General features: G+C 41.0%; 1 protein-coding gene across 6 annotated transcripts in view; it reads left to right on the top strand.

Moving 5' to 3' along the window:
* The first annotated feature begins 1,505 nt into the window (after nucleotides 1-1,505).
* The window catches only part of Odf2l (outer dense fiber of sperm tails 2 like), a 32,896-nt gene continuing 19,249 nt past the window's right edge, over nucleotides 1,506-15,152 (top strand). For 2 of the 6 annotated variants that reach the window (XM_057793235.1, XM_057793230.1), the window contains exons 1-8: nucleotides 1,927-2,048; nucleotides 3,904-4,065; nucleotides 5,546-5,678; nucleotides 6,481-6,606; nucleotides 9,385-9,444; nucleotides 9,563-9,634; nucleotides 10,436-10,552; nucleotides 14,624-14,809. In XM_057793235.1, the coding sequence (XP_057649218.1) occupies nucleotides 3,959-4,065; nucleotides 5,546-5,678; nucleotides 6,481-6,606; nucleotides 9,385-9,444; nucleotides 9,563-9,634; nucleotides 10,436-10,552; nucleotides 14,624-14,809 (801 nt within the window). In that variant the 5' untranslated portion in view covers nucleotides 1,927-2,048; nucleotides 3,904-3,958. Of the gene's footprint in view, nucleotides 1,904-1,926; nucleotides 2,049-3,856; nucleotides 4,066-5,545; nucleotides 5,679-6,480; nucleotides 6,607-9,384; nucleotides 9,445-9,562; nucleotides 9,635-10,435; nucleotides 10,553-14,623; nucleotides 14,810-15,152 lie in introns of those variants that run through there. The other 4 variants (XM_057793231.1, XM_057793233.1, XM_057793232.1 and 1 more) reach the window with 4 other exon arrangements.

Raw genomic sequence — 15,152 nt, forward strand, 5'->3', positions numbered from 1 at the left:
TTGTTTTCTATGGAAAGAAAAGTATAGCCTCTTTCCCAACACAATATATTTTGACTTCCATTTTGAAGACATTTAAAAAATATATAATGGTTGTTTTAATTTAGCAGTTTTCATAATCCAGTCTCTCAGCCGCTATTGTTTGCCTATCTAAGACACCATACAGGATCCAGATGCTCTGTGAACTTCCCATTTTTATGTGGCTAACTTTTTATATTATTTTATTCTCTCTTTAAAGACTTTATCTTATTGTTTATAAACTATTTTTCTATGTGTCTACACCCATTTTTCTCTCACTGAAGCCTATGTACCATTTTAAACACACTCTAACCTGTTTAGAGCTTTCTTCAGTCTGGATCTGTCTTTGCTGAGCATCTGCAGCCTTCTCTGATTGCATGAGACAAATCTTAAACTTACTATACAGCTACCACACAGCTCAGCTCAGTACATGGCACTGGCGGCTGACTCCAGACTGCAGGCAGCATCTGGTAGCTGCATTTCTGTACACTACCAAGCCTACCCAAAAGCCTGTGGTCACCACGAAGCCAAATTTGACTGCACGTTCCAAACTTTACTTATTTTTGACGCTCTGTCAGGCCTTATGTGGATATATGTGGTCAGACGTTGGTCAGCAAATGCAGACAGACTTTTCTTTGGGCTGCCAGCTCACAAAAAATAACACGGAGACTTGCTATTAATTATGTAAGCTCGACCTATAGCTTAATTTGTTCCGCTAGCTCTTACAGCCTCACCCATCCATGTGTGGCCATGTGACTAATAGCTTTCACCTCTCCTCCTACATGCCTTGCTCCCTCTGCATCCAGCTGACGACTCCTTCTTCCCAGACCTCTCTGTCCCCAGAAGTCCCATCTAACATCTTCCTGTGTAATGGCCATTCAGCTCTTTATTAAACCAATCACAGTAACACATCTTCACACAGTGCAAAGAAATATTCCACAACATATTGTGAACGGGATTATTTTTCTGTGTCATCTTTAAACACTTTTTTTTTCTATCTATGAATAAGAGTTGTTCTCTTCAGCACTCCAGGGAGAAAAACATTGCATTAATTATTAATTTTTATGGTGGTACCATAATTTAAATACTTTGTAAAGAACTTCAAAGTGCCACTTTAATATACACACAAACACATATTCACATGTTCACCATCAGGTCCAACTAAGTTTTAGAATATTATAACTATTCTTGACATCTCATTTTTTTTAAAATGCACTATCAGATCCTCTTCTTTCTTCACTAAGATCTTGTTTTGCTGGTTTCGCAGTTTAGGAAGTATAGCAGCTTTATATAAGTCATCTGGGACCTGGAAGGCACTTTGGAGAATGAAGAGGGAAACCCCTGACGCCCAGAGACAATGCCATACATCGGAAATGAGGTTTTTAGTCACCTTCTCTTGGCCTTTTTCAAATTTCTCATGCAGAAAAGCAAAAGCAGAGACGGCATTTTCGATCCAGTGTCAGGAGAGCGGTTGAGACTTTCGGGAACTACACACAAAGCTATTCTTTTTCTCAAAGCAAAAGCTTTTAAAAGCCTCACCAGAGAAACCAGAGCAGAAACAAAGCTCCCCGCCGGCCACGCCCTCTCGCTCCCGCCAATCACAGCAGGAATGGCGCCGCGCTCTAGAGCCCTGGCCAATCAGCTACGTGGGAGCCGCCGACGGGGGGCGGGGCGTCCGTTTCCAGAGAAGCCGCAGGCCGGTTACTAGCAACGCTTGGTTCTTCCGTGGCGCGGCTGTGGCCACCGCCGCCCGTTCTGGTGACTCCTCAGCTCTTGCCTCGCGCGCCCTGTCCTCCCTTCTGCCTTTCTGCTCTTCCCTCCGCACTCCCTGCCTGCCGAGGCGACCCAGGGCCGGACAGGATCTCGAAGGACGCTACGGCCCCTGCAGGTAGCGGCGGCGGCGGATGACGTCACGGCGACGTTGGTCGCGTTCCGGGGCGGGCTCTGAGCGCGGGCCGCGGATGACCCTAGGAAGCTGGGGGCGCGGGAGAGCGGGGGTACCCGGATGTGAGCTTCATGCATACCCTTGGCAGGTTAAAAAATGTTAAGAATTATTGAACTTTAAGTATTTGCTTAAACTTGTATAGGACGGGCCTTTGTCTCACCATTAACAAGTTGTACAAAGTGCAGTGTTTGCCAGTTGGTCATGCTTTGCACTTAACTGAAAACGCTTGGACAGCACCTGGTTTCTGCAAAAAAAAAAAAAAAAAAAAAAAAGAAAAGAAAAAAAAACATTGCTCAACTGAAATGAGAGTTTAGTTTATAAAGAGAGTTTAGTTTATAAAGATAGGATATATTTTATTTTAAAGGAAAGTGTTCCATTTTGTGTAGCAGCAAATATTTTTGTATTAAAGTATTACATTTTGCTCATCTAATTTTGGTTATAGAATTGTCACAACACAAAAACAGTGAAGTGGCTTTGAACATGCGGATAATCTTTGTGTTGGTGAAAATGACTTCTTGTAACTTCTGTGGGCGTTTCTGACACTCACCCAGTTCCCAGCCTTGTGCTTTGAGGATTCTGTAATGATAGTATTGCCGAAGTCATTTAGAGTCCATCCTACTTCCATTTCCTCCTGTGATAAGATACCTTGAAAGCACTTTTGAGAGAAAAAACTTTATTTGGCTCACACTTGCAGATTACAGCTCATCACTGCAGTCAAGGCAGCAGGAACTTAAAGCAGCTAGAAACATCCACAACCAGGAACAGGGGAAAACTGAATGCATGCTGGCATGCATGCTTCCCTTTGCTCTCTCTGTTTTGTTTAGACCCGGTCCAGCCCATAGTATTGTGTCACCTACAGTCTGGATGGTTCTTCCCACCTCAATCCAACTGAGACAATCCCAGACAGGCATGTCCACTAACCAGCCTAATCAAGACCGTTTCTCATGGAGACTGTCTTCCTAGTCATTCTAGATTGTGTCTGGATGATAATTAAAATTAACCACCACAGATTTCCATTTTACCACACATTGACTTTATTTACCATTAAAGATGTAGTTAATAATTGTAGGTGGTGAAGCACATTTTTGCTTTATAATTTGTCTTATGCACACTCACTAATAGCCCGGAAAACTACCTGAGAACTCACTTAACATACTGATACCCACATGATTCTCGTTTTAGAAAGTATTTCCTAAGAACGGAAGGTCCCTATCATTTCATGCTGGTTTTAAGTTTTACTTCTAAATACAGAAACCATTTTATTTTATTTTGTTTGTTTTAATCCCTCAGAAAGGTCGGTCAGGGGAAGGAGACATGAAAAGCAGTAGTCTGTCATGCTCATTGAGAGTACTACGCCTTTCCAGGCACTGCTTACTTCTCCACAGCTTGTAGACGTTTGGGACTCAACTATAAATAAGACATTCTTTCTCTAGATTCTAGCCCGTGGAGAGATAAACATTTAAACACGTGATTGAGTAAAAGATAAATGTGATTTCCTCCTTGAAGAGCTGAGGTAGTTACAAACCAAACAGATGCACAGATGCGTTTGTGGTGACTTGGCAGAGCGTGCTCTTCCTTAGCCTATTTGGCTTTTTGTGTGATCTGTATGTTTGCACTTCTTCTGGGCTGTAAATACCCTTGTATATTCTCTGCAGTGTGATGTTGTAGTAACAGATGTTGTACAATTCAGAAGCCAGAGATCCAGGGAGAGTGACACAGGATCTCTGGGCTACTATTCCTTCTGAATTTTAGCTACTAAATATTTGTCACTGCATTGTATATAGAAACATCAGACAATTTAATGCAGTTTTTGCAGGTGAAACCATGCCCAGAGAGCAGTTGTGATTTTGTTATTGTCTTTGAGACATTTTATACATGATTGGGTCTTTATCTCAGAGGGTAACAGCAGGAAGAAATGATGTGTGATAACATACGGTCCCTAGCTTTCAGCATCTGTGGAAAAGTTGCTGAAGCACCTAGAAGAGAGCTACTGAGTTGATGGAGATACCTACTAGTGATGGAAGTTGCTCAGAGGGAACCTTTTCCTATCTCACACCGGAGAGAGGACGCGTCCTACAGTGTGCTAGTGGGAGCCATCTCAGCAGGTATCCAAACCTCATTTCCTAACTTCCAGATCAAGTGCAGTAATCAGTCAGGAGTATCCTCACATTTAGTCTTCAGTCATTAAAATATACCTATATAACCTAATTATAAAAGTGCTTATTTAGCAGTTTACAGCAGTTGCCAGTCTTTTTATTATATTTTTTTATTATTTGTTTGCTTTACTTTTTGAGACAAGACCTCACTGTGCAGCCTAGGCTGATGCTGAACTCTCAGGCCTTTCTTACCCTGGGATTACAGGTGTATTCTTCAAGTTTTTATTCTTAATGAAAGCAATAGGAAAGCCAACCAAATCTATTAAAACTTTGTAAAGCAAATATTATTGCCTGGTATATTATTGTGTAACAAATGATTATCTTGTTTTCCTTTGTTTGAATTGGAAATTACTTGTTATTTGTGTGAGTTAATATAGTAATAGTAATCTTAAAATGTCATTATTGTCATTATGGGTAATATAGTCTAGTGTCTAGGTTAGCTGGCAAAAAGTAGAAGATGGTGTTTCACCAAATATAATTGTTGATTTTCAGACCGTGGTTTTGAATGAAGGACAGTTTATCATAAGCTTTTTGCTTTAAGCCAGTGGTATTTAAGAACAAAATTTTCTCCTTGCCATATATGTAAGATGCCAATAATTTTATTTTCGTGTGTGTGTGTGTGTGTGTGTGTGAGAGAGAGAGAGAGAGAGAGAGAGAGAGAGAGAGAGAGAGAGAGAGAGAGAGAGAGAGAGATTTGTGCTGTGTAGGTCAGAGGACAATGCTGGGAGTCTGTTCTGCCCTCCCACCATGAGGTCTGGGGTCTTAGCAGATCTCCAGGCTGCATGGCTTGAGCCTTCCCTTGCTGAGCTACCTTCCTGCCCCATCAGTTCTAAATCCAACATTCTGTAAAGAAACAGTGCCATGCTCTCACAGAACTTGCTGTTTTGTTTATAAATACTGAAAAAGCTTCTTTAAAGTTTAGTTATCATAGCTTTTTATTTATTAAAAATTTAAAGATGTATTTGATTTATATATGTATGAAAATTTTGCCTCCATGTATGTGTATGCTCTACATTCATACTTGGTGCCAATGGAGGCCAAACGAGGGAGTTTCAGACAGTTGTGAGCCACCATGTGGGTGCTGAGACTAGAACCTGGTTCCCTGGAAGAGCACCAGTGCTCTTAACTGCTGAGCTGTTTCTCCAGCCCTGTAGATAAATTTTAATTGCTCATAACTTATGATTTCATAAAAGCAGAATGTAAGTAAACTGAATTATTATCACTGTATCCCAGGCCCACCTCTTTTTCGCTTCTTCTCAGCTCACATGTGGCCTGGACACCTATGGTCCTGGTGATAAGGCTCCCCTAGGGGCATCTGCAAATGAAATTAATGGCAGTCTGCAGGCGGGCTTGTTTGTTCTTATTGTACATTAAAAAGTTTCTAGTTTGTGTGTTAGATGTAACTGGAAGTTTATTTGTCTGTTATTAGCCTCAAGCAAGACATCGTAAATGAAAAGACAGAGTTGGAGGCAACGCTTAAGGAAGCTGAGTCGGCATCCTGTTCAGTCGAATTACTTTTGCCGCTATTTAAGAACACCGTGGAAGGAATTAGTTTAGAAAATGTAAGTGTTGCACTTGAATGGCTAATGAGATGGAAAGTGAGCAGAACATTCAGATTGACCTGACTAGGGACTCAGATCTTAATGGGAATGCCCACATATGGGTACATGATACCAAAAATTGGGCTGTGGGACAGTGTTCTTTATCCTGCCATTAAAAGGCAGAAATCTCTCAGACATGCACCTAGTAAGAGACTGAGCTGGAAACTGCAGATTGATGTGTGGCTTACCTGACTTTGAAATAGAGAAGGAGATTTTCTGAAGAGTTCATTTAAAACTACAACTGCAGACTGTAGCGACGGCTCAGGGGTTAGCAGCACTGGCTGACTTCTGGAAGACCATCCCCTCCAGTTTCAGAAGCTCTGATGCCCTCTTCTAGATTCCACGGGCACCAGGCATATGTGGTGCACGTACAAACATGCAAGCAAAATACTCATTTATATAAAATAAAAATAAATAGATCTTTAAAGAATAAAATTTTGAGAGATGCCTTTACCTAGTTTATGTGGTGTCATTTGGAGCAGAAGATGGCTAAACTCCATTTGGGACAAGAATAGATAGCACTCTGTAGTTTAGTAGAACAAATACCGCAAAGCTGTGGAGTTGTCCAGCTTATTCTATTTTAACATACCTCATAGTGCATCCTGTCTACTATGGGTAAACTTGCCAGGGCTCACCAGTACTACACATAAAATAACGATTACAGCTGACACCAGGAAACAGTTCCTCATTGATGATACCATTCTAGTGTATTTTACTTAGTGTTGTCTTAATGTGTATGTATGTGCTTCTTTTATTTTGTCAGGTTAATCTTTCTGCATCCAGTATGAAGAAGATTTTTGAACAGCAGGAAATATTAGCAAAAGAACTAGACACTTTTAACCGTGTGAAATTAGCCTTAGAACAACTCAAACAGACACAGTACGAACAAGTAAGGCTCCTGTACCATGTGCCCCCGTGCCGTGTGCCCCCGTGCCATGTGTCCCCGTGCCGTGTGCTCAGTGTTGTGTGCTCCTGTGTCGTGTGCTCTGTTTCATGTGCTCCCATGCCATGTGCTCCCACGTCGTGTACTCCGTGCCGTGTGCTCCTGTTTCACGTGCTCTATGTCGTGTGCTCCCATGCTGTGTGCTCTGTGTCGTGTGCTCCCATGCCGTGTGCTCCCGTGTCATGTGCTCCGTGCCGTGTGCTCCCGTGTTGTGTGCTCAGTGTTGTGTGCTCAGTGTTGTGTGCTCCGTGTCGTGTGCTCCTGTGTCGTGTGTTCCGTGTCGTGTGCTCCTGTGTCGTGTGCTCTGTGTCCTGTGCTCCCATGCCGTGTGCTCCGTGTCATGTGCTCCCGTGCCGTGTGTTCCCATGTCGTGTGCTCTGTGTCGTGTGCTCCCATGTCGTGTGCTCTCTGTTGTGTGCTCCTATGGTAGTGTTCCTCCCACTTGGAGGGTATTTTATTTCTCTAACTGTGAATCTTAAAATATTGGTATATTGAAATTGAAGTAATTATTTGAGTTTTTCTCTGATATATAACTATTGAACTACTACTTGTAAAATTCTTATAGTTTAAGCTCTCCTGTGGATAATTATGTACCCTCTCCTACCATCAGAGGTCCTATACATGGTCTTTTTTGTTTCACCCCACTGTGATGAGCACACAGCACTTCTGTCTCCTTTCTATGACGTAGTTCTTACTGATTAACCATTCCCATTCCCCTCCCCTCGCTACACTCTCTGACATATGGTAACTACCTTTTAACTCTCAATTTCTATAAAATCAACTTTTTATTCCACATATGAGTGACATGATCTTGTCCTTTTGTGTTTGTTTATTTCACTTAACATGATTTCCACTTATATCCCTAGTAAAGCAATGACAAGATTATTTTCCAAGCGGCTGGACAGTATCCCATTGTGTATTTACACCTATATGTGTTCATGACACCTAAGTTGTATGGGCCAATTCATATTCTTGCCAAATAGCATAGATAAGTTTCCTAGTCTCCATATCCCTGCCAGTGCTTTATTTTTCATCTTTTTCATAACCTTTTCATACCTAATGTTAGAGGACACTTATTCATTTCCTGGCTGCCCAGATTTCCAAAATAATTACACAGAAAGCTACATTATTTAAATCACTGCTTGGCCTATTAGCTTTAGCTTCTTATTGGCTAGCTCTTACATCTTAATTAAACCCATTTCTATTAATCTATGTATTACACGTGGCTATGACTTACCGGCAAGGTTCCAGCTCATCTGTTTCCAGCAGCAGCTACATGGCTTCTCCTGACTCTGCTTTCTTTCTCCCAGCATCCAGTTTAGTTTTCCCACCTAGCTCTATTTCTGCTAAGCCACTGGCCAAAACAGATTTATTCATTAACCAATAAAAGCAACACATAGGCAGAAATACTTCCCACACCAGCCTAGTCTGGTTTTCCTTTGCTTTTGTCAGATGACCAGTGACACTGAGCACTTTCCTGTACCATCTGTGTCCTCTTGAGACATGTCTGTTTAGATGTATTGATGATTAAAGGAATTTAGTATCCTATTCAATTTGTTTTATTTTTATCTCTGTTCTATTAGCATTTGTTGGTTGTATTAAATAATGGGTTTCATTATGACATTTCAAACATGTGTATAATGCATTTTGATCGTTCAGTCCCCATTACCATATCCTGTTTCCCCTTCCTATTGCTAGACTTTAGAGTTACAATGCCTCTTTCTAAGCAGTATTCTGAGATTCCTTAGAAAATGTGTGTGCGTGTGTGCGTGTCTGTGTGTGTGTGTGTATGAGAGAGAGAGAGAGAGAGAGATTTTTATATTGTTGGCCATACTTTCTGTGGCACTCCTTGAGATTAATTTAGCAAAGTAACATCAGAAATTATGTGCAAAATCTTGAGCACTCAGGTAAAATTTTTTTTTGTTTTTTTTTTGTTTTTTTTTTTTTTTGTTTTTCGAGACAGGGTTTCTCTGTAGCTTTTGGTGCCTGTCCTGGAACTAGCTCTTGTAGACCAGGCTGGCCTCGAACTCCCAGAGATCCGCCTGCCTCTGCCTCCCGAGTGCTGGGATTAAAGGCGTGCGCCACCACCGCCCGGCTCAGGTAAAAATTTTAACCAATAGAATCTGTACTGTGCATAGTAGCTGTCCATGTTCGTCTTTTAAGGGAGGCCTGTGCTATGTTTTATTCTTTTCATCCAAAGCACATACACATACAGTGCAGGATTGCATACACCTTTCAGACGTGTATGCATTTCAGAGTCCACAAAGTCCATCTCCGGGCTCGGTAGGAGTCTGGAGTCAAGTTAAGATTCCTTACTATTAATTTCCAGAAATAGTTAATGATTTAAGGGCTAGGAATGTAGGTTAGTGGCAGGCTGCTTACCTATCATATGCCATGCCCTGGGCTCAATCCTCAGAGGGGAGGGAAGAGAATGAATATATGTATATAGTGGAATTAGTACATTGGAATAGGCTAAGTTTTTTTTAAAGATACATAAAACACAGGAAACACAGCAAAATATATAAATGTGATTACATCAAACTAAAAAGCTTCTAAATAAAGTAAGATAACAGTATGGGGACAGTCTACAGAATAGGAGAAAATATTTGCAAGCTTCTTGCAGAGTTGATATCAGTAGAAAATGAGCTCCCAAACTTGACAGTAATCATGCGTAAAACAGACGTGTGGTTTTAAACACTGGTGTTCCGCATCTCTCCCTCACAGACAGGAGAGAGCACGCCCAGCTTGTCGAACGACCTCAGTGACAACGAGAGTGAGAACACCGTGAGTGCTTTCCACTTGACAGCCGTTCTTTGTGACACCTTTGGCGCCTCTGAATACTGTGTGGTTTTAGCTGGTATTATTCACGTTCTGAATTTCTCATTCTTTGTATTTCCTGAAGAGTCTTAAGAAGAAGGTGCTTGAAAAAGACGCCTATATCCAAGAGCTTTCATGTCTGTTTCAGAATGAAAAGGTAAACGCATTCTTATTTTTAACCTTAACTTCTATTTTGTTAGTATTGACCCCCTTTCTCTTCCTCCCACCCTGCTCTCGAATCCTCAGTTATGAGCACAATTAAGATGTTTCGGCAGTTTAGATCAGTGTTGATTTTTATGTATCAAATACAGCACCTTAACTTTTTAAGTTTTCTGTTTGTTTAGTTTAGTTTAGTTTTGTGCTGCTTAGGCTACTTGACGTAAGCCACCACAAATTCTGTACTAGGTTGGGCGATGGGCCAGTCGGAAGAGCACAGCCTGAGCTTAGTCCCCAGAACCCTTGTAATTCTGGTCCTGGAAAGGCAGAGGCGGGGGGATCCCTGGAGCAGGCTGGCCAGCCAGACTAGCTGGTGAGCTCCAGGGCAGTGAGGGACCTGTCTCAGAAACTGGATTATGGTCCTGAAGATGACACCCAAGGTTGTCCTGTGATTCCACACACTTCATATTTGTGCGTATGTATGTATGTGTCTCTACGCCTGTACACAGCTGAAAACACCTGCCGTATACACATGCACATCTTAGAACTATATATTGATATTTTTGGTTTTTTTGGAAAAATTAAATAGTTTTGTTATATGGAGGAACATATTGCACATACTTTAAGTTTTACTTGGGAGGAGAGATGGGAAGGTTTGTAGGAGAAAATCAGAAGTCATTGGGAGCTTTACCTGCAGTTTTATATGAGAAGAGTGTCTGCTCAGCTGCAGTCAAACTCTGGGCTCTAACAAAGACAAAGGGACACTGTAAGTTATTATTATCATTTTTCTTTTCTGTTACAGGAAAGGGCTTTGAAAGCAAACCGGTTTTCTCAGTCGGTCAAAGTGGTACATGATCGTCTACACCTCCAAATTCAGAAAAGGGAGGCTGAGAATGATAAGTTAAAAGAGCACGTAAAGGTTATGAATATCCATTTTATAGTCTCAGGAATAAAGTGAATGAAAAATCTAACTTTAACAGCCTTGTTTAATTGTAGAATTCAATGATAATAAAAGTATATGATTTTTGTGTTTCTGTGGAAAACACTGAATGTAAATCTAACCTGAATATGTAGGTCTGAATATGTAGATCTGAATATGTATGAAAATATTTCTTTTTATATTTCAATCTAGGAAGAATGTCTTTCTTTATATTGCTAGTTCTCTAATAATGATATGGAAACTTGTTATTAATTGTGAAAGCTTGCTCTTGGCTTAGGCTTATTCTCAATTAGCTCTTAAAACTTAAATTAACCCAACTAGCTCTTAAGTTATCATTAATACAATTAATTTATATTTATCTACAGTCTGCCATGTGGCCCATACCTCTCCTTAGTACCATCTGTCCAACTTCCTCTTCATCTGACTGGCCAATCTTCCATCTCAAATTCTTTCCCAGAGTTCCTGTCTCTGCCTGGAAGTCCTGCCTGTCCTCTCCTGCCTAGCCAATGGCCATTTAACTCTTTATTAAATCAATCAGAAGGTGCCTTAGGGGGTGAGGTTGAACAGAGACATGTTGTCACATAGTATACAGAAAGATTATCCCAGCAGAGACTTTAAATCTTTCTCATCGTACAGTTAATTTGTGTTTACAATGGACACTTTTGTAACTTATGAAAACATAAGTTAAAATAGCTTAAGGACACTGAAACGATTGTTACCATTTGGCTGCAGAGCATTCTGGTCTTTTTCCCTGCCCAGGTAGCCTTTTAAGGTATTCTCACATGTATCTAATAGGCAATCAATAAGTTGTTTCTTTTGCTGCCAGTTATAGAAATTGGGAAAGAGCTTAGTTTTGTGTTTAGTGCACTGAGCAGCTCCCTTTGTATTTGCGCAGTGAGAAGGAATGCTTGGTTTAGAAAGGTGTCCAAGCCACAGTCGTTTTGAGGTCAGAGCCTGAGGGTGCTGCTATGTGTCACAACCTAATTGGACCACTGTCTTACTTTTTGCCAAAGGAAAAGAAACAGTGTTGCTACCTCCAGAGACTTCTGCAGACCAAGGGTGAGGATGTCTAGGTAGACCTCAGCTAGTTCTTGTCCTGAATCCAGCAGAAGTCTGCAACCTGTAGCACCTGCTTGTCCTTCAGTGGCAAAGAGCTTTTGCCTTTCTAAGGGCATTAAGCAGGTTTATGGAAGACGTAATTTTTTAAAATTAGTTTTGTTCTTTGGCAATTTCATACTTGTGTCTGGTATATTCTGATTACGCTCCCCCTGGCTTCTGCTATCTCTTTTCTGTCCTTATCACCCCCTCCCCGTCCCTACCACCCCCTTCCCTAGATGCCTGATGTTCAGTTTTGCTTTCAGTTTAACCCTGGCCATCTGCGTGGCCATCAGAGTGTGGCAGTGTCAGTAGTGTAGCCTCCTGAAGGCATTGGTTTCCCCTTCCTGGACTCTGTTAGTAGGAGGGAGTCATTCCTTCTCAGTACCTGTTCCTCCCAGAACCTCCCGCTGTAGCTGTGCTGGGTCCTCTTGGCTCTGCATGGGTGAGGACACAGTGGCCGGTGTGCGTCCCAGGGCTGTGTAGGCACCGCAGGCAACAGTGCGACCTACCTGCCAGTCTCCACTTCAGATTGTCTTTCACAGTCTAGTGCCCTCAAATGGCAGCTGAGGATGTTTTCTTAGTTCTAAATGAAATAATGAATTATTTTCTAATAGAAGTTTTAGCAATATTTTTTGCTTTTAAAATCTACTTGGTCAGCCGGGCCGTGGTGGCGCACGCCTTTAATCCCAGCACTCGGGAGGCAGAGGCAGGCGGATCTCTGGGAGTTCAAGGCCAGCCTGGTCTACAAGAGCTAGTTCCGGGACAGGCACCAAAGCTACAGAGAAACCCTGTCTCGAAAAACAAAAAACAAACAAACAAACAAAATCTACTTGATCAGTCTGGAGGCAGAACACGAGGCTAAAATCCAGAGCTCTGCTATGGCACCCCCATTTTGAGATGAAACTGGGTGCAGATTCCTCAGCACTGCCGTTTCTAAGGGACAGTAAACAGAGGTGGCTTTAGGGCCTTGCTGTCCTGCTTTTCTCTCTCACACACTTTAATTACATTTTAAATTCATTCATGCACATTAATTATATTATGTGAAATAAATACAAAAGATTTAGAACTTAAAGCAGTGAATAATGTGGGAATTCAGTTACTTGAATTTGAATTTAACAAGTTTATTTTTCAAGTATATAAAAACTCAGTCTGGCAACATAAATCTCAGGTTTTTATTTGTTGTCTTTTATTGGGCCTTTTAAAAATTTACATTTTGAATCTTTCAGAACATCCCAATTGATCAGTTTTTCTTTCTAATTTTTTATAGTATGTTGGTTGGACTTAGAATATTTTAAGAGGAAACGGAATAATGGTCTGTATGGCAGGATGTATGTCCTACTGTGTCCGCACACACATATGCACAGCAGAACGTATGTGCACTCCATTATATAACCGTTTATGCAGATATACATGATATGCAGGTATCTCGTGCCATATCATCTGTGTCCCTCCTCTTGGCAAATGACCGAGGGTTTTTATTTTGAAACTAAAGTTTGTCAGTTTCAGTTTATGCCTGGAATACTGAAGTGTAGGTTTTGGGAATTTCATATGTGTATACAATGTGTTTTGATTATAACCACCCCCAGCCAGCACCACCCTCTAACTCGTACTCTTCCTAACTTTATGGTTTCTTTTAAAATTTTCTAAGAAGTCTTCAAGTAAATGCAAAAACAGCGTAGTGTGGTGGTGACACCGTGTGGCCATATGGGGGAATGACTGGTGCATTTCTTGTGGCCTGGTCCTTGCTCACACATGGTCTTGACCTTCTAGTTTGTTTTTTCCCTTTTACTCTAGTGCTCTATGTGCCTTTTTTTTTTGTCTGTTTAAGATATATTTGTAGAGGCAGCTGAAAAGGTAGTTGCTGCTTCAAAGTTTACCTAGCCAGTCTGAAGAGATGAAATCTAAAGATGTGTTTCTTAGTTATGTTGGAGAAAGTGAAGGGAACCATAGCTTTTTATTGGTCACAGGATTAAGTAGAAAAGCCTGTCTACTACTGTGTATCTTAAATTTATTTTTAGTTGAAATGACTGCCCCAGGGAATGAAGCATCAAGCATGGATTCTGTAATGTCAGATTTAACATGTATGTAATTTTAAACATACAAAAGCATAACACTCTCTAGTCATTAGTTCTTACATACTTAATATTCATTAATATTTACACAGAGCACTTGATGCTCGGATACTTGGAATAATTTGAAAGGGCAACGTAACAGTCGTCACACCAGAGCAGCTCTCATGTTTTATGCAGCGTGTGTCAGGAACCGGTGCCATTGGCACTGTCCCACTCAGTGGCTGCAAGCCTGCCCGTAGACATTGTTTGACCTGCTTCGTCAGACTGTGTGGACCTGGTAGCCAGTGATTTATCTACACTGCTTGGCTGTGGAGTCGATCATTTCATGAGTTGTCACTACTGGAGGAAGCAGGACTTTTGCTCTCCTGGTTATACCTTCCTAGTATCAGCGGATGCCTTTTGATCCTAGAGTTAAGATTGGCCACTGGGTCTCTGCTTACCCTGTCTTCGTCCTCCAAGCCCTGCGCATCTTGTCCCCTGAGGTACTCCTGTGTGTTTGCCAAGCTACCAGTTCTTTTTGAGCTTTACATACCTAGGGTTAAGATTATGTATTCAGCTGTTCAATATTGTATTTTATACAAGAGCTAAATGATGTCTTATCATGGGGGCTTTAAGGAAGCTGATTCTTTTTTTGGCACAATCACGAATATTAGCCTCTCTAGTCATAGCACATTAGTTTTATGTATACTGCAATATTTTGAGTTTTCATTTTTTAACTTGCTACAGGAATTTTTGGCTATGTCACCTCTGATCACTGCTTAACTTTTTAACTATTCATGATTAGTTGTTTAGATAAAATCTGTGTGGAAGGTGGCATGTGTTTTTGCAGCATTATACCTTGAAACTTTCATATAATTTAATTGCTTTTATTATTTTTTAGAGCTTGGAAGCCCAAATAGCCAAGTGGAACTTGCAGGTGAAAATGAATAAGCAGGAGGCTGTAGCCATCAAAGAAGCAAGTCGGCAGAAAGCTGCGGCTCTGCAAAAAGCTTCAAAAATTTACAGACAACGGCTAAAGCACTTTACAGGGGACATTGAACTCCTCACTTCCCAGATCAGAGATCAGGTGAGTGTGCACATTCTTGTGTAAGATGCTGCAGGTATTTAAATACCAGAGTTACTTAGACAGAATAGGTGCATAGCACAGTTAGATAGCATAGTTAGTTAGACAGTATAGGTATGTAGCATAGTTAGTGAGGTAGCATAGTTAGACAGAATAGGTACGTAGCATAGTTAGATAGCATAGTTAGACAGTATAGGTAGATAGCATAGTTAGTTAGACAGAATAGGTACATAGCATAGTTAGTTAGATAGCATAGTTAGTTAGACAGTATAGGTAGATAGCATAGTTAATGTTGTAAAGCTTTAGATAATGGTATCATTCTTACTCATCTTACTATAAATGCTAT

Source organism: Chionomys nivalis, chromosome 18 (genome assembly GCF_950005125.1).
Source record: "Chionomys nivalis chromosome 18, mChiNiv1.1, whole genome shotgun sequence".
NCBI classification, from domain to species: Eukaryota; Metazoa; Chordata; class Mammalia; order Rodentia; family Cricetidae; genus Chionomys; species Chionomys nivalis.